Source organism: Scaptodrosophila lebanonensis, unplaced genomic scaffold, assembly GCF_003285725.1.
Source record: "Scaptodrosophila lebanonensis strain 11010-0011.00,11010-0021.00 unplaced genomic scaffold, SlebRS2 tig00000001-arrow-pilon, whole genome shotgun sequence".
Lineage (NCBI taxonomy): Eukaryota > Metazoa > Arthropoda > Insecta > Diptera > Drosophilidae > Scaptodrosophila > Scaptodrosophila lebanonensis.
In genome coordinates this window covers 6638273-6657148 of record NW_022060529.1, presented here as the reverse complement: position 1 = coordinate 6657148, position 18876 = coordinate 6638273, and the positions used below count along the sequence as shown (strand labels likewise).

The window sequence follows — 18876 nt, the reverse complement described above, 5'->3', positions numbered from 1 at the left end:
ACTTTGTACGTACATATCAACATATACGTGTGTATATAAATGCATATATACATATGTATATTTGCAACCGATCGCATTGAAGAGAAGCATATGACAGAAACACCACGACACCGAAACTCATATGCACGGTAAGCGTCTGTTTGTGTTTTTGTGGCTTCCGCGCAGCCGCAGAATTGCCGCTGCTCATTTAACAATTTAACAATACCGAGCTGATGCGCTGGACTACTCACTCGGCTTGTAAAACATTGATAATCCCGCTCAAAATTTTGTAAAATACTGTGCCAAAAAATTCAATGCAAACTGCGACATAAGCGGATTTTCGGCCCAACCTCTTGTTGTTCAGCTCGAGGAGAGCATAGCCGGCCCGCCGGCTGGTTCTGGTTTTCTGATTGTTCGGTTGTTTGGTTGTCTGGTTAGGTTGTCTGCTTTTCATCTCCCGCAGCGAACATTATCTGATGTGCCGTACTGCTAAACAAGAGACAATCTTATCGAAAACTACCAACTAACAATTGTTTGTCCCTCTCTCTCTTTCTCTCTCTGTTTCCTCACATTCTCTCTTTCTCGGAGCAAGGCATTTGTTTAATGTGTGAAAATTTACGCCGAGCGGAAGGCGCCTGCTGCGAAGCATCGTTCATTGGCTTAATCAGCAAATGCGGTTAAGTGCTTGAGCCGATTTTGAAGCATCTATAGTATAGGGCAGTGTAATTAACTCATTTTAGAAGGTATTAAAGAAGAAGCCCAAAAATTCTTCCTGTATCCCATTCGTGAAAATTGAAAACTGTGTCGCATTTCATTTTCCCAAGCAGCCTTCTGTTTGTAAGCTCTGCGGTTCATCATCGACACCCACAGGCTGACTGAGCCGCCTGTGTGTCTTTTTGGCATTTGCATTCCACACTGGCGACAGACGATGACACCTGGCCCTGTAGGCTGCATTTTGTCGCTGCCACTTTTTTCGCTTTCAATCAAATTCGCGTCAGTTTAACGATGTTCTCAACGGAAACGGAAATTCATTTCGTATGTTTGAGCACGAGCGACAATTTGTTTGCTCCGTTGCATTTAAGTGTCGGGTGGCACACCAAGGACAGCACGAGGACTCAGCCCAAGCGCAACCTAAAAAACATTCCCAAAAAGAAGTGTACGCCTTTAGTTCTCTGCTACTCTTCTACTAAACACAATTCAAAACTTTTAAAACCCATCTTTAAGCTACAAATTAAAGGTGCTCTACCAACTTTGGCAAAATCTTAACTCTCATGCATATATGTTTCCTTTATTAAGGCATAATGAATACGAGTTTTTAAAAGAATAATAATATGAATAATAATATGAAATACAAAATCAATATATCTCTTTAAATTATATTTGTATTCAGTCTTAGACTTAGAACAGAAACCCTTTTTTAATATTTTTAATAGCCAAAGTTCCCTAAAGGTGAGAAAATATCCACATAATAATATAAAAAGTATTTGCCTTCATCGGCCTAGGATTTGAACAGAATCATTGTATAAAAACAATAAAATATGAGCACATTGCCATTAATTTGTATTTCATCTTCATTTTTCCAAAAGTTTAATGGTACTTTACTCGTGTACAAATAAATTTCTTAGGGCAAAAAAAAACTTTAAATTTATTATTATTTATTATAAATTTATTATAAATGACGGATTTGTTCAAAGAATAATCAGAAACTTAACTGGGTGTTTTTTACTAAGAATTGGAATTATATTACTGATACTTATTCAAGCGTACAGTGGTTGCAACTGAATCTATCAGAATCTATCTATTGAATCTTATCAGAAACTTGCTAGCTTAAAGCCATGTTAAGCACTACCTTGATTTCTTTTGCAAATTGCATTTAAATACAGGAAGGGTACAAAAACAGCGTGCTGATCTAGCTAATTTCAATTAAATATATAACTAAGTAAGTTTGCAAGTGTAAATAGGTGCAGGCTTATTGCGGCTACTTCTTTCAAGCTCCAGCTCTGGCTTTCTATCAAAGCGTCGGAAAATGCAGTGATCATCATTGTATTGTTGAGGAATTGCTGGTGATTTGGCTTGGCTTGCGACACCAGCAACATAAAACTCACAACATACTCCCCACCTTTTCCCAGCTGGTCAAGGTCTCACTACCAGTGTCATTCCTAACGGACTTGGCATTATTATTGGACTGGCAAAATGCTTTACTAAAAATGGTCTGATGCTGTCTGCCACTCTGGGGTATTTCTATTGACTTATCAATTAATTGTAAACATACATGCTTCGAGCCACGATCAAAACAATCGCCTGCGGGCAGCCATTGCACAAAATTATGTCTGTCCTGGGCACCCCCTCACTGTGGGCTTTATATAATGGTGTTAATGCCCGCTTCAGCCGCCACATGCTTACCCAGCAATTTGCGTGCACGTTGCAAACAACCAACAAAACGCCTTTGGCAACAGCAGCGAGCTTCGCAACAGAGTTAACAGAGATATTTTGTAACATTTGTCACAAGGCGACGCCCCGTTTGGGAAAATTAAAAAAAAAAAAAAAGTAATAATAATCAGGGGCACCAAATCAAAGCAGAATTTGATGAATTCCATAATTGAATCACAAACAGCGCAGCAACCTGACCTGACCTGATATGACATGACCAGGGCCAGAACTAAAGATGGAAAGGTAAGAGCAAAACTCTAGGCTCACGCAGATCGCGAAAAGCGAGCCAACCATGGAAATGGCTCACTCAGGAAATGAAGAACTCGTTTTTAAAAGTCCAATGCGTAAAAGGGTGAGTTTTGCAAAACCAATCATTTTTCGAGGTCTTAGAAAACTATTCCAAACCTTTCCTTGTCCTTTTAGAAGCTGAGGTTTGAGTAGAATATACAAGTATACAATTTAATAGACTAAGTATATAGACTCTGTTATTTGAAAATATAGTTATTTTGTGTATCTCAGAAATCCACAAACTTACATTCCCACAAATTCCAATTCATTTTAGATTGACGATGAGGTATTCCTAACAATTTGTTTAAGCACAATTTTTGTATTTTTTGGTATTTTTGAGATCGACCGGTTTGTAGCTGCGTTGGCTTTCGAGACTATATTGTATTATTTTTGAAAACTATTAGCATTTTTTACACTTATTGCATTTCGATTGTGCTCACGAGAGTGACTCACGCACGCCTGAAGCATCCATCGTTGGCAACCCTCGAGCTATGCGTACACATTTAAACGCAGCACGCAATTTGTCACATCACCGAATTTTGAGGCGTTGCAACATGGAGTGGGCGTGGACTGGTCTTTTGATTACTTTTCATAACTTTATGCTAATCAGTGATGCAACTGCGGCGGCCAGTTTCGGGTTACGTGCCAGCAACGCCCTGCAAGATATGCCTACATTTTTGTACCAGACTCGAGAGGAACTACAAGTATTCATATCGACGGAGCATTTGCTGGCATTTTTGTAGAGAGGAGAGGTCAGGCGAGGTGGCAAAAAGAGTAAATAAGACGCGCTCATAATAATTTCCGCTGGAATGCTCATTTTGTACACAAAACTAATTAATATCCTTCATTATGAGCGCTGAAATTGTTGCGCTAAAGTGCAACAGGATATTTGTGCAAGTAATTTCCGCCGCTGAAGAGTTTTTAGCAGCGTAAAATTAATTTATGCAAAACACACAACACTGCCGAAATGCAAATAAATTGCAAATTGTTTTTCAAAATAATTAACTTTTCGTTGCGTTTAATTAGAAATTGTTGATGCTCGGGCATGGGCCGGGCAGGCGTTGAATTTGTTGTTCGAGACACACAAAATTCGGTCAGCAGTTTGGTTCAGTTCGGATCAGAAAAGTTAATTTAGTCGGTGGCTATATTCAGTCAGAACGAACGAATGGAATGGAATGCAGTGCCTGTGTGTTCTTGATGAAACCATTTTGCTGGTTCTCGGACCTCTACTGCGCCATCAGGGAGAGTGAGCTCTTCCTGGTCTTGCTAGCCGGAATACTCGCCCTGCTGCTCATCATCAATTTCAGCGCTGGCTACGCCATTTGCCAGAATCAGGGCTCTATGCAAATGGAGCGAGCTGTGCGGACGTATGACGTGAGTAACAGCCACACCTCCAACTACGATTACGGTCCCACACATGGACCACACACCTGGCAGACGGAGCCAAACAATCAGAGTCCCATCAACATAGATCCGCGATGCGTCGAGCGGGTCGTTTTCAGTACGCCATTGGTATGGTGCCATTATGATGATCTGCCCTTGGGCATTCGTCTGGAAAACAATGGACGCACTCTGCTGCTGCGTGCCGCCTTCGATTCGCCGACGCCCAACATCTCTGGCGGCGACCTACTCAGCCGCTTTGAGTTCCGAGAGATCTCGTTCCGCTGGAGCTGGCGCAACACGGGGGGCTCCGAGCACGCCATCGATTATGCCCACTACCCTCTGGAGATGCAATGCATGCATGTGAACTACTCGAGCGACAGCTCCAGCACCTCCAGTCGCGGCATCCTGATGATCTCCTATTTCTTCGAGGTGTCTGAAGAGAATCCCTATTTAGATACGCTCGTCCAGCATTTGGTGATGGTTCAGCGAGCAGGTCAGTGTGCGGAAGTTCCGCCCTTTGCCCTGCGCTATTTGATGCATGCTTTCTACACGCGCTTCTACAGCTACCATGGCTCACTGACGGAGCCACCCTGCCATCGAGGTGTCGAGTGGTTCATCTACCCAATGCCCATAGCCATTGGTGCCCGGCAGCTCAATGAGTTCCGCCAGTTGCGGGACCATAATGGAGCTCGCATTGGTCCCAATGCTCGACCTGTTCAGCCACTCTGCGATCGCACCGTGAAATATAATACATTTGGAGTTAGATCCCGCCGCTAACCAAAAGTTAAACCACGATCTATATATGAAGCTTAACTCAATAAAACAAGTAGCTTTTTAATATAAAAGCTATAATGTAATGTGAAATAAAGTTGTGTTGCTTGTGTTTCGAATACAGCTTGTGTTTTAGTTCTAATTATTCAGAGTAGTTCTGATTATACATACATATCCGAAACCTTTACTTGACTTGATGGTATTTTTTGTTTTAGAATCAGTAACTAAATTATTAAAAGCAATTAGAAGTTTAGTGTAGATTTTCAATTCTGGTGTATGTTATAAAATTGAACTAACAGCTCTAGAACTCATATTTAGCCTGCAGGTGCTAGTTACTCTACAATAAATTGCAATGAGGGTTTAACTGTAAGATACAATCATTTAAATATTATATTATCTTATCTACGGGCGATCATTTGTGCTTTTCCGCTCATTTTATGGGCTCTGTGAAATTGTCTGGTTATGTGAAATAGGTCCGGACTTCGTAATACGCTTTAAACTTTTTATTTTGGTTGCATACAAGTTTCCCGGATCGATCAATACCAACCATGCACGACTCAAGAAATTGTATAATTCGGCTACCGGGTTGTGTCAGAATATATACATGTATATATAATTAAAAAAAAAAAAGTTTTAACTTAAATACACTGGTTAGGCAATTACGAGAAGCGACTCGGCAGTCACCCCAACGCACTAGCGAGGCGGCTCCTGTCCAAACCTAAGAAGAGAACACTGAAGAAGTGCCATCCAAAGGATCTCCCCACAAGATTCCTTGTATAAAATGTAATGTCATTTTTCATGTAAAACATTGTAAATATTGTATATACATAGATGTAAGAGCGTCCTATAGATGCTTACTATAGACAATTTTTGTATTCCCTAACTTTCAACTAGCTTATTGTTAGTAGAAAACTAGTTTAATAAATTATATATACATTTTTTACAAAAAAAAAAAAAAAAAAAAAAAAAAAAAAAAAAAAAATACACTGGCTTATAAAAATATATTGCCTACTCTGAGGCTAATTGAACTCATATTGCTGTGAATTTTCCACACAATTTGATCGAATTGTCGTTGGCAACTAGTTTGTGTATAATAATCCACTAATTAGTCGTTCAGGGCGCATTAACCAAATGTCCTGTCCTAGAACTGCGCCACAGGATGCTGAACTGCGCAAGCACTGTGTGCAGATGTGTGTATGTGTGTGTGTGGCCACTCATCTGTGTATTTGCGTTTGTCTGAGTCTATAATTTCGTTAGTGCAATGGAAACTGTTGCGGACATGTCGATGTTAATGTACATGTCGATGTCGATGTCGATATGAACATGGATGTGGATGTGAATGTGGATGTGGCCGTGTTTGCTGAATCTGAATCTGATGCTGATGTTTTTGTTGTTGTTGTTGTTGTTGTTGTTGTTTCCTCCGCTGTTTACCACCCGCTGCGTAACAGTCGCACCCTCTATCCTCTGCTACAGCTGTCACCCTCCACCACCCCGGTGCCGAGTTTCAGCCTACAATTATCGCATTGCTGCAAGCTATAGCCATCCTCCATACGAGGACGAGTATGTGGGCTCCTAATATGCCCTTAAAATGGCTTGTCTGTCTCCTTCTCGTAATTAGTTTTTCATTATGTGCCCAACATGTTGAAGTTGAAATTTTCAGGGCAATATTAAATTGCATGTGCTTTGGCTTTGCCGCATCTTTTGCAAGGCTTTAGTAAACCTGATTAACACACATGCGAGACATCTAATCAAACACACACACACACACACACACACACTGGCACCCACAAAACGAGCAACAACAACGACAACTGTATAATTTATTTGCTGAAAATCAACGCTAATGAAATTATACAAACTAGTTTCAATTTGGCAACGAATGCCGATGGATAAATTGTCGTTGTTGTTGTTGTTGTTGTTGTTGCTGATGCTGTTTCTGTCAATTGTCAATATTTGGAGTGGCAAGCACGCACTTTCTGTATATTGTTAGCACAATTTACGTGTTTTGAAAACTTAATTGAATTTCAATTTAATATATTTGGTGATGCTCTTGGCTCCCCGAATTTCATCCCGCGTTTGCGTTTGCCTATTTGTCTGAATTTTGATCAATTTTTATTGCTAAATGTATGCACAAAAGTGTTCACTCATTCGCTCATTAATTGCGATAATATAATGCACCAGTGCTTTGATAAATTGTAGAATATAGAAAATTACCGAAATTCAATTAAAATAGATACATAATTGTATTTATTAATGCAGATGCATAAAATGATATGCAAATGTTTGTGCACAAGAACAAACATTTATTTGCAATTAGTACGAAAATGTTTTTTGGAAAATTAATGCGAATATCGAAATGCATAATTTAGGTGTTGTCTGTTCAACAAAATAAAAATGTTAATTTATGGCCGCTTTTAATAAAACATTGCAATCTAAAAATAGTGAGCAACGATTTTAACATTATTATACGTTTAAAAGACCGACGAAAATTTATAAAAAATTAAGAACAATTAATTAAAGTTGGATTTATGAAATGATTTATGGATTTAATAATGTACTCTGTTCCATTTCTAGATCAATGGTTCTTATAAGTATATTTAGAAAGTAACGCATGATTGTAGCGTATGAATACTATTTAAGCGAGTAGAACGTTGAAATCGTTCCAGCCTTACTTATTTATTCACATTTCTTAAAAACATTATGAATTAACAAGTGAGGCAAAGATATATTTATGTTAAGAGTATAGGCAGCTTAGCCTTTTCTACTTAATTAAACAAAATGGAGAAATAAAAATGGTTAACAGTAATCGACAGTGTAAACTAGGAAAAATTATACAAAAAAACCCATAAAGCTTACAAACAAAATAGAAAACTTATAAATACGAGATTTTCTTGAGATATCTGTATAAGCACAGAGTTGTTGGTACCAAGCTTTCTCCGATCGTTTCCATGTCAGTTATATAATTTAGTGCACCAAATTTAATGCTCATAAAAAAGTTATTATGTTAAGAATAATTTGTGCACCAATCGGTTCTATGGCAGCTATAATAACGAGACAAGAAACTTCTATGCGCATCTATAAGTTCATAAGCTGCAAAGTCAAAAACTTACATTTAGATATATAATATAATATATCAGATCATCCTGCAAACGACTGTGGTGGAGAGGATCTTTATACGAAAGCGAAATAAGCTTCACGTTATCGACATACATAAGTATGATCAAAAAAGGACCAAGATGACGTTACGAGTACCGATTTGAACATTTTTATCAAAGTTAAAATGTGGAAATCGATTTCTAAACATTGAATTAGCTGAAATGTATGCCTAAATAAGGCACTAAAAAATTTATAAAAGTAAGTCTTTGGTAATTTATTTGGAATTATTCATAGATGTACTGAAACGTTTACATTTACAGACTTTTGACCATAACATATTTAAACGAATTTAAATCTGTAGTCAAAAGAAAACGTTTACTGATTGTAGAATTGTAGCTTCCCCTTTAACTTATTTGCATAGCGTCAAGTTAAATAATTGAGCAATACATTGACTTTCAACGAACACTAGCTGCTATTTCTTAGATTCCGGTTTTGGTGCAAGGAAAACAAATAGATTAACAAGTTTAATTGAAAGTAATTAGAAAAACGCTTGAGCTGCCAAATCTTGTGTGACAGCAGTTGCAGAGATACAAATATACGTACACTCGAGTACATGTGCGTGTATTCGCTTTTCATGGCAAGGACTGGAGAGGCAGTAGCAGTTGGGCTTGCTTCCACAGTTTCCAACTGAAGTTGAGATGAAGGGACGATGGAAGGGCAGAACCGCAAAATAAGCTACGTAGTTGCTGGCGGAAAACGGCATGAAAATGAAATTAGACGAATAGAATGACGATGTAAGTGCCATGAAAAGACGTTAAGACGTTCTAGACGTTCCAGAACCGGGCAGAATGCCGTCTAAGAAAAGAGCAAGAGCATGAAGATAATGAAGACGGCAACGATGGAGTTTTGACGTTCAGGGTAAATGTGTGTGTGTGCGAGTGTGTTTATAGACGTTGCGAAAATTGAGGAAAATTGCATTTAAGTGTTGCCGTTTTCATTTAGCCGCATGAATATGTATGGCAATGTCGAGGCCCGGAACTAAAGCTGCTTTTGTGGCAAGAAAATTGAATGAATAATTGAGAAAACGAGCGCGTGATGGCATTAGTATGTGCTTTTGTGTATGTTTATCTGTGTGTGTGTACGTGTATATATGTGTATGTGTTTGTAATTGTACGAGTATGTATGCTGAAAATTTGCAGCTAATGAAAATTAATTGCTTTTATTGAGGCTCACAGAAGCAGCCGCAGTTGGCATCAAAAATCCCAGTGCGATGTTAATTGTTAATCATTGAATATTGTTCTAGAAGAAAAATCAATATGGCAGCTACCGATTAATCAACGCCATTTTGTAATTATCTGCACATTTTTAATTCAATTAACTTTGCGCAAAAGCGCATGTAGTGCAGTATTTTTTGTATTTCAACTGTTTGATGTGTCTGTCAATTAAACCATAAATGCAAACCAATAACTTTAATTAAACATTTTTATTGGAACAGTAACCGCAAAAAAATCATCAACGTTTTTGCAAACTAAGCTAAAAACATATGTAGAGACTTTAAAATACTCTGATTTTACTTAACAATACCTATCCATATAGAGAAATAAATATAATAATAAAATTTAGCATTGATGGTAGGTTAAATTTTCCACAATTTTTTGACCAACGTACGTTGTTTCAATCCTTCAAAAACTACATGAGGGGCTTACAATTCGCAATACCGCAAAGACTTACAATAATTTATTAGCTCCTTGCTTTTCGAAGCAACAACTGCTCTGTTCAAGAATTTGGAGCCCGATAAGAGTGATGTTACAAACAAAAACGGGACCAAGTAACCCAGTCACGTTTTATGAAATTCAAAGTGGCCTAAATTAAATTTCTTTTCCCACTACCAACATGTCAATATAGTTATTGTCAGTTGGCATCGGGTCTGCCATAGTTCTAGTCCTTAAATTATTTCGGAAAAGCACGCTACTATCTCGGGAGGTAGATGACCAAGGGGAACAATAAACAGACCTTGTGAGCTGTGCCATGAATTTCATTTAGCCATCACTCCTTTTCGTATAGGGTAGAAAAACTGTGCGCATAGCTCGCTGCTTTCATTTGCCTCCGCCTCCTCAGTTCCGCTCAGTAAACTTCCTTTTTCAATTAAACGCCACCATTTTCCATTAACGAATTTGCATGTGTCAGAGTGTGTGAGTTTGTGGCTCTCCGTGTGTGTTCTGCCAGCAGCAGCGGCAGCGGCAGGAGCCGTGCTTTTTCAATCATACACACACAACACCACACACACACACACCGACTCACATACACTCATGCGCACGTCTGTATTTCTATAATAAAATTAAATTAGAAGACCAGAAAATTAAATCATCAAAGCTTGACGTCTAGCGGCTGCTGCTTTCCTTGTTTCTCTCCATCCTTTTCTGTCTGTGCGCTCGTTCTCCCCATGGGGATACACATACATATGTACATACATATACATATGTGTGTGTGGATATATATTCATGAAATGGCGTGACCCAGCACACACACCTACGCTCAATTTTAACCGCTTCTCACACATACTCCACATGTTCCCCAATTTCCAAAGCGACAGTTACGAGTTCATTAATTTTTCTTCTATTATTTTTTTTGTGCCCACAGCACCGTGCCGCCCACTCTGACACACACACACACGCATACACATATACATACCCAACAGCCCTTTTTATTTTTCAGTCAGTCTGTTCGATTTTGCTGCTTGCCTAACACGGTCAGCTTCACTTATGTGCTGCGGTTTGCCGCGCCATTGGAAACAAGCAACAGCTCCATATATGAGCCAGAATCGTGTTTGCGACCCCCCGAACCCCATCCTACTTGTATGTTCCATACCCCATATGCAGCCCACGCCCCTCAACTATTTCCATGGTGTGAGCAGCATCATAAATTAAATTCTTCATCAACTCAAACTCGAGCGCCAATAAAGTGACAGAGAGTTATTTTCATCACTTTTTCAATGGTCTACCACATGGCAGGCGTCCGTGTTTGTTTGCTTGTGTGTGTGTGTTTGCTGCGTACGTGTATGTGAGTGTGTTTTTAATCCGCTTACTGCGCTGACTCGCTCACTGAATGCACTCTCTTTGCCGGCTCAGACACTCTCTCGCGGCACTTCTTTAACTCGTTTAGGCCACACCCCCTGGCATCACTGATGGAGTGAGCTCTCTCAGTTGCTGTGCAGAGTCAGAAGCAGCTGTAGCCGTGTGACCATAAAACTAGTTATATTCAATGTGCCCCTGCTTAGACATTTACGCGTGCGTAGTGAATTTCGATTTGATGCCAGCGATAACCTGCATCCATAGTACATGTGTAGAATGCTCGGATATATTAGTGTTAAGTGCTTAGACTTTGCAAAAGATAGTCCTGATTCGCAAACAACAATTCACACAACTCACACAAAATTAACCGCCTTATTAATTTTATCTGCAATGGCGGCCACCTATATGAAAAACACAGGTCGTATGTGTTATTACATTTGCATACACACACACACACACCTACAAGAACGACGATATCAGACACAGCAATTGCTTCAGCTACAGCCACAACAACAACGTCAAGTAAAAACCTGAATAAATTGCTACCCCGTTAACAATTTAACGATAAAAGCAAACTAATTAAAGTACGAAGAGGAGAAATTGCCACATAATAAAGCAAATTAAAAGCAAATTAATTTAAAACAAAAAGTAAACTCTGTGGGCTGAGCACATAAATGAAGCTGAGATGCGACATCATTTCACACCACCCTACACTCACACACACACACACACACACACACAAGCACATTCGCAGCCGTGACAGCGAAAGCAACAGCTCCACTTCAATTAAGCGGCGCTCCGACATGGCCATGACAGTCTCTCGTAAATGCTCAACACACAGCACCCACACAAACATACTCACTCACAGAAACACACACACACACACACTAACACACAGGCAAGCGCACATTAGCGTTCATTTGTGCGCGTAATGACGTTTGGCAAGCTCGTTATGCGTAAGAATAAACTCGTATTAAGAGCTCATTAGTTGGCACAAATCGAATAGCTGGCATGGGCCAGGAGGAGCGATGGCTAGGTAGCGAGTAGAGGTGGCCATGGATCCGATATGATGCACGAAAGGCTCAACATACGTACTAAAAAGTACTCTTCGTCTGCGCCGAAGCTGCTTATACTTCACTATAGACTGTTTCTTATTTCGCATTAGAAAGCATTTTAGATTTAATAATAATCATTATTCATTATTCTCACCATTCAATTCCCATATCTTTACAAATAAACAAGTTTTTCAAACAACTATCTCTAAATCATAACGTTTGCGTGGCAGCTAGTATATAGTATAGTGATCTCGTCATTTTATATGTGCCCTTCAAATAAAAACTATGAAACTCTATGAAAAGTTTATTCATATTTAAAACTGTGGGAGTAGTAGTGCTTGAAATAGATAGACCGGCAGATATATATATAAATGTGGTTATCAACATACACACTAAATAGAAAAGGTATAGCTAATTCATTTCGTAATGTTTTCATTACATTAATCAATCAAAAGAATATCAAAACACATTTAAGCTCTCGTATGATGTTAAAAATATTTCAAATATATTTAACTCATTTTTCAGAAAATAAAACTTTTTTATAAAATTTGGGATCTGACCTCTAAACTATTTTTACAAGAATAATATTGTAAGACAAGATTTATTTTGTACAGCTTCATATGCTAAGTTCATTAAAGGTATATCATGTTTTTAAACACCTATCGATCTTTCTGTTTCTTGCCAACTAGTCTCACAGTTTAAAGCTAAAAGGCATAACTAGGTTGAGTGAAAATAACGTAGCATTTTGCATTTTCGTCACATATATAGATTATGCGTGTTTAATTTACAATATATTCGGAATTTTATATATTTCAGAATATCAAGAAAAATCACGACTAACGTACTTCTCTACTTAGTAGAGGCGTCTGCCACAAGGTTTCATTTCACATGTAATGGAGGATAGCGCAAAGGAGTAAATGACTTTAATGAAAATTTGCAGCTCACGACAACAGGCATCGACATTGATGCCTGGTTAAACTTAATGCCAAATTGGATTATTGGATGTTTTCTTCTCTTTTTTTTTCAAGTAAGTTCAAATCTAGTCTGTTGGCTCTACTTAAGATGAAATGCTTCCAAGCCTAGCCTCATTGAACATTCCAAAATACCCAAGCAAATCGGATGGTTGTGTGTGTGCCAACAAAGTGCCACAAACTTGCCACAAACCATTTTCAATTGCCGACTAACAAGCGTCTGTCTTAACTTGCTCTTTGCTCTCACTTTCCTTGTTAAGTTTGTTGCATCCTTTTAACTTTATTTCCTCTCGCACAGAGACTAAGTGCTGCCGTCACCGACGCCATCTTTGTCCATTTGTCGCTTGCGCAATCAGTTGCAAATTTGTAACAATAGCAGGATATTAACAAAATCCACTTATGTATCCGTTTTGCTTTATTTTCACTTAAATTCTGCAACTGCTCGGCTCGGAGAGCACAAACGAGCTTGCACTCAGCTAGGGGTATGGGCGATGCTTCGATGGTAGCAGAAATTTTATTAGCAAAATGGTCTCGAATATTATTTTGAAAGAATGCTTCAGATTTATATAAGAAGATATCATATATGTAGAGAGCTCCTCTCATGCTCTTAATCAGCTCAACTCACTTTTTTAGCTTATGTCTCCAATGCTTGGCTACAACTAACGACCACTCCTCGAGAATTTATTTTATTAGTTTTGTGTCGCAAAAATTGCATCTGACAAACAATTTGTTTTACATACCAAGCCGCAGAAGCAAAAGGGAAGCGAGGTATGGAGAAACCGTCATCCAACTGGCAAGCAAGTAACCCAAGAGGAAAAAAGAAACACCAACAGCCCATTGTCTGCCATGACAATGGATGTGAGTGTATTCGACACTTTAATGCGAGAGTGCTTCACACATTGCGCAACAATGGGCCAAAGTTATAGCACGCGTGCAGGGCGCTCAGATGGCAAATGGATGGGCAGGACTGACAAAGGAAGGGACCGATGGATGGACGGACTGTATGCCCGCCAGCCCGCAGGCAACTTGTGTGCCTATCCCTGTAAGCCATGCGCAGTCTCTCTCTCTCGCTCGCTCTCCCCTTCTCTCTTAACACTAAAAGGATGCCAGTTGTGAGCACAAGCTCCGCCCCTGTACACACTCACCACCGCGCATAGAACCGGTTTCCAATTTGAATTTGATTTCACTTCTAGATTTTGAGCGCTGGGCTGAAAGTCGCTGTCGAGTTTGGCGGCTTGTTTATTGCCAACGTTGCGTTGGTACGGTGCGTTACGGTTTCGCTTGAATGCACGAAAGAATAGAAACATAATCAGCAGTTTTTCAAATTTGGTGTGAAAGAATTTTCGACAGTTTGTGCGTAAACGTAATATACTCGTATTTCAATGTTGATAATACCATTATAGTGGTATGGAAAAATATAACATTGCCAATTTCTATGTGAAAATAAAAACACAAAAATTTGCTTAACAAGAATATCTTAAAGTTTGTATAACCGGCATCATTGGCACCAAAGAATCCCTTAAATAATCTTCTTCCATAATGGCTGACATTTGAAAAACAGTAACAGGAAAACCATTTGCAAGCACCAACTGTATCAAAATTTGTCTGTTGGTGTGTGTGTGTATGTGTGTTTTAGCTGTGCTTGCAGGAAAGTTTCATAAGTCCACCAACCAAACACAGTATAACAAGCTACAACAACCATATAATACCACTAACATGGATATTAAAAGCACAACACTTAGTGCAGAAACCGGATCATCACCTTGCACTCCCGCTACGGTGGACTCACCAACCTCTCCGACTCCCTTAACTGGCAGCCTCTCGTGTCTGGACATGCAACACAAGCCGCAGACATTCCAGCACATCTTCGAGAAGCTAGTGTCCAATAGCGGCGGTCACCATAAAATGCCGCCCAAGCAACTCGAACACCTGCGTCATCTGCTGGGCAATGTGCGCGATGCCAAGAACTTGCAGCTGATTGTGGAGAAGTTCAAGAACCTGGAGCAATTTCAGGAGCACTATGCTAATCTGGGCAACAACAATACTGTGATCACCGAAGGTAAGTTGCGGCGGCAAACTCAATAAAAATAGTAGCCAGTTTCTTCTTGCAGTTTAGATAATTTTTGCAATTATTCAAAACAAACAAGATTCACCATAATGAATTAATACTGCATGTATGTATGTATGTATAAGAAAAATGCAAATCACTCAATATTTTGTTGCTTGGCAAGCGCACGCAATTAGTTCCCGGAAAGCGCAAAACTAAACTGATTTAATTAGCACAAATTGCAAGGAAACATGCATTGACAAGCGCTCAAATGCAGCAACAACTACAACAGCAGAAACATCAGAAACATAATAATGTTGGGCATTGCCCGCACAGCAGGTTGTCGGAAGGCCGGCCAAATAATGCAACAGCCTGCGTGTTCACAGAAATTTTTGAGGGCCAGCTTGCTGGCCATTAGCATGCACCTGTACATGCACAGGTACATGTATCAGGCAGTGGAAATTATTTGCAAATTAAAAGCTAATTGCTAAAGCACGCAGCCAACGAACAGGCTAAAAAAAACGTCGCAGCCAGCAATTAAAAAGTATTTTCCTAATTCGCACAAGTTTGTTGTTTTTGTTGTTCTTGTTTTTTTATTCATTGCTGTGTACATGCCCCATGTTTGTTTTAATTTAGTTAAAAATGCATAAAACATTTAGCAACAACAACATCCACAACAACCATTTGGGTCAATCAAAAACGTGCAGTTAACAATTTAGCATAAAAGCTTTTAAAACATGTTGCATACTTTTCAGAGTCGCCGACTTCCCTATTCTGCATGTGTGTCATGATAACTGCTCGTTACGGCCTTGTCCGTGCATTTTTACTTTAGCCAAATGGCCCAATGTGTCGCTTAAATGCAATTACAGCTTTTAGCTCGTTAAAACGGTAAATAACGTTGTGACAAGGACTGGCAGGGGGCTGGCAGAATTTCCACTGCACTACATTTTAATACCTTTGCAATTGCTGACAAATTTGCATAGTTTCCGTGCGCCTAATTGACTTTCCATGCGCTTATGGCCAAACTGTTGGTAAACAGCCTTTTAATTTGAACGTAGCAGTAATTGTCGTAAAAAATCCATTTAATCAGTTGACGACCATGACATATTCTTACACATACATACATACATACATACATACATACAAGCACAAAGATACATACATACATATGTCCCCATTGCGAACACAAAGAGTGCCATAATCAATATTCTTAATTGGAGTGATGGAATGAAAATAAAGTCGTTTTTAGTTCCTATATTACATATAATATACATACACTAAGCATCAAAAGCAAATCCTGCGATACTGAAGCTGTCTCAGTGTTTTCATATAAGCGTTCATTACTTTTTGCAGACACTGAGCTAGCGCTCAAAGACAATGCCCGCAAATATGGTGCTGGTGGACAAACCCTAACGCCCCGTCACACAATCGATGCCATTCTGGGCCTAAAAAATCGCACCGAGGGTAGCGATGGTAAGTGGCAAAATAATACACTAAATTCCTAGTATTAACAATCATGAGAGCCACAATAAATCAAGCTGCTAACTTGTGTGATTATTTATGCATTAGAGCTCAGGTTAATTGCCAAATGGCCAATTGTGTCACAAATTACAGCTGTCAACAACAAAAGGCTGCAATTTGCTTTCTCATACATAGCTCTATACGTCCAAGTAATCATAATCGCATGAGCTTCATTCGCCCTCTCGCTGAGCTGATAGCTGATAAGCAAAATGCAATTTGTAAGCTGGCGGCCATCGATTTCAATTACGGAGCAGCCGACCTGAGGAGTTTCATGTCCTCCCACTTCCCAAAAAAAAGAATTACAATCAACCAACACAATCGCAAAATTACATTAGCATTTATTTTCTTCGTTACCATTTGACGTACATAGCTGCAAGAAGTAGCTGTTGTAATGGGCTGGCAATCGTAGACGTTTGCACTCTTACGTATCGAGATGCACGACAGCTGATAAGCAATCAGTCAGCGGTAATCGTTTACATGGCCCGAAAGGATTAGAAGTGCCGCATACGTTGTGCGACCATTTCGCGCAGTTTTCGGGGGCGTTTTTATGGCAGTTCTTGTTCTGTTTCTGTTTTCGTCGTGTTTTCTTAGTAATTTAAACTTTTATTAGATTGCCCCCACATGGGCCGCATTCGTTAGCTGTGAAGGCTTTTTAACTGGATTATAGTTGGATTTATGAGCTGTTCCAATCGGCGATGGCGCCAAAGGCAACATTTTACCACAAGGGCGGAAATGGGGAAATGGAAATGGTGCTGAGCACGTCATATTTAATTCATTTCATTTTTGTTTTGATTGCTGGCAAGCGATTGTCATTCGCCTTCAAATGTTGAGCTGAGAAAAATGGGTGTTTTTTTAGCAAAGTGTGCAAATCTGCAAATATGTAGATAAAAGACGCGAAATATACAAGTATCAATGAACTCTAATATTATGCAAGCATTTTTTACACTCGCAAGACAATTCAATTATACATATGTAGGTGTTTCGCTTCAATTAAAAATATAATGCTGATATGCGTAGCAAGCTATATGACAGCAAAACCACAGCACATGCGTTATTTAGGGAAGCAGAGAAAATGGCGCTTTGCAAAAAAAGCAACAACATTAGGCTAAAATATAACTTGCATTCAAGTTAATGGCCAGAATTTAATTAAACGCAAGCAAATAAACCGGTAACTGGCAAGATGCAGAAGGGAGTGGTGGTGCGGCGGGGAATGGCGAAGGAGGGGAAGAAAGACATATACAAACCAGTTGCCATTTAAGCCATAATTAAACTGCTGCTAGACACAGGCTGTCAAAAAGCATTTAAAATGACAGCCTGCGGCGCTGCGACGTCCAAGGCAGCGCGCGCACACACACAGACAGACATAAGCATAAATACACACACACACACACGCACACATAGGAAAGGCAAGCAATCAACTCGCTCATTAAACGCATGAAAGCGCATTTTAGACTATGTATATATACATATATACATATGCACCATATGTAAGAGTATATACATATAGGTACATATGGATGTGGATGTGAGTAGGCGCTGCACAAGTGCATTAGGCCGTATAAAGTGATGTGCTCTGCATCATTAAGATCAAGATAAACAATTCACACAGACACAGACAGGCTTACACGATCCATCGATCGATCGATCGGCGGACTGGACTGGTCGGCAAGGCTGTTAGGCAGTTGACGCGGCATTAAATTGAGCATTAAGTCGCTTAATGATTTTAATGCGTGTCCGGCCGGCCGTCCTCTGTCCCATTGAATTGAAGCGAGCTAAACGCGCGTCGGTGTTGTTACTGCTTATTAGCCGACCTCTTTCTGTTGTTGTTGTTGCTATTGTTGCTGCTGCACCGACTCAACTTCACTTTACTCGGCTCTTTGTACGTGTATGCGCATGATTGACAGCTTTGTTTACGGCTTGTTTCGATTTTTGATATGAATTCGATATCTTGCGCGCCGGAAGATGCCGAAGCCGATGCCAACTTGTGCATTTCCTTTTCGTTTCGCTTTGTGCATCGCATCGACCCGTCTCTGCCTACCTGTTGGCAATGACTGGACAAAAAGTTTAAAAGAAGAAACCCTGCTTTTGGCTAATAACATTTCAATTAGGCCGCTATCCGCCCGTCTAGCGATCAAGTTTTTCGAGTGCCGGTCGGCGAGATTCATTTGAAACTGTCAAATCATCTAAAGTGACGCGATTAGCGTCACTTTGTCGCTCGGTTTGTTGATGTTATTGCTCTCAAGATTGTTTCCCGGCGAAATTGC

General features: G+C 39.6%; 2 protein-coding genes across 2 annotated transcripts in view; both read left to right on the top strand.

Moving 5' to 3' along the window:
- The first annotated feature begins 3799 nt into the window (after positions 1-3799).
- On the top strand, positions 3800-4970 carry LOC115634146 (carbonic anhydrase-related protein). The gene has a single exon (XM_030531719.1). It carries the CDS (start codon positions 3868-3870, stop codon positions 4855-4857), a length of 990 nt encoding a protein of 329 aa, XP_030387579.1. The 5' UTR covers positions 3800-3867; the 3' UTR covers positions 4858-4970.
- A 9790-nt stretch (positions 4971-14760) lies between these two features.
- The window catches only part of LOC115634673 (retinal homeobox protein Rx), a 28812-nt gene continuing 24696 nt past the window's right edge, over positions 14761-18876 (top strand). Inside the window, exons 1-2 of the mRNA XM_030532532.1 lie at positions 14761-15103; positions 16445-16564. Of these exons, the coding sequence (XP_030388392.1) occupies positions 14761-15103; positions 16445-16564 (463 nt within the window). The remainder of the gene's footprint in view (positions 15104-16444; positions 16565-18876) is intronic.

What these genes read in the sequence shown, in the direction of transcription:
- LOC115634146 (XM_030531719.1), top strand. Translation starts at nt 3,868, where the DNA reads ATGGAATGCAGTGCCTGTGTGTTCTTGATGAAACCATTTTGCTGGTTC.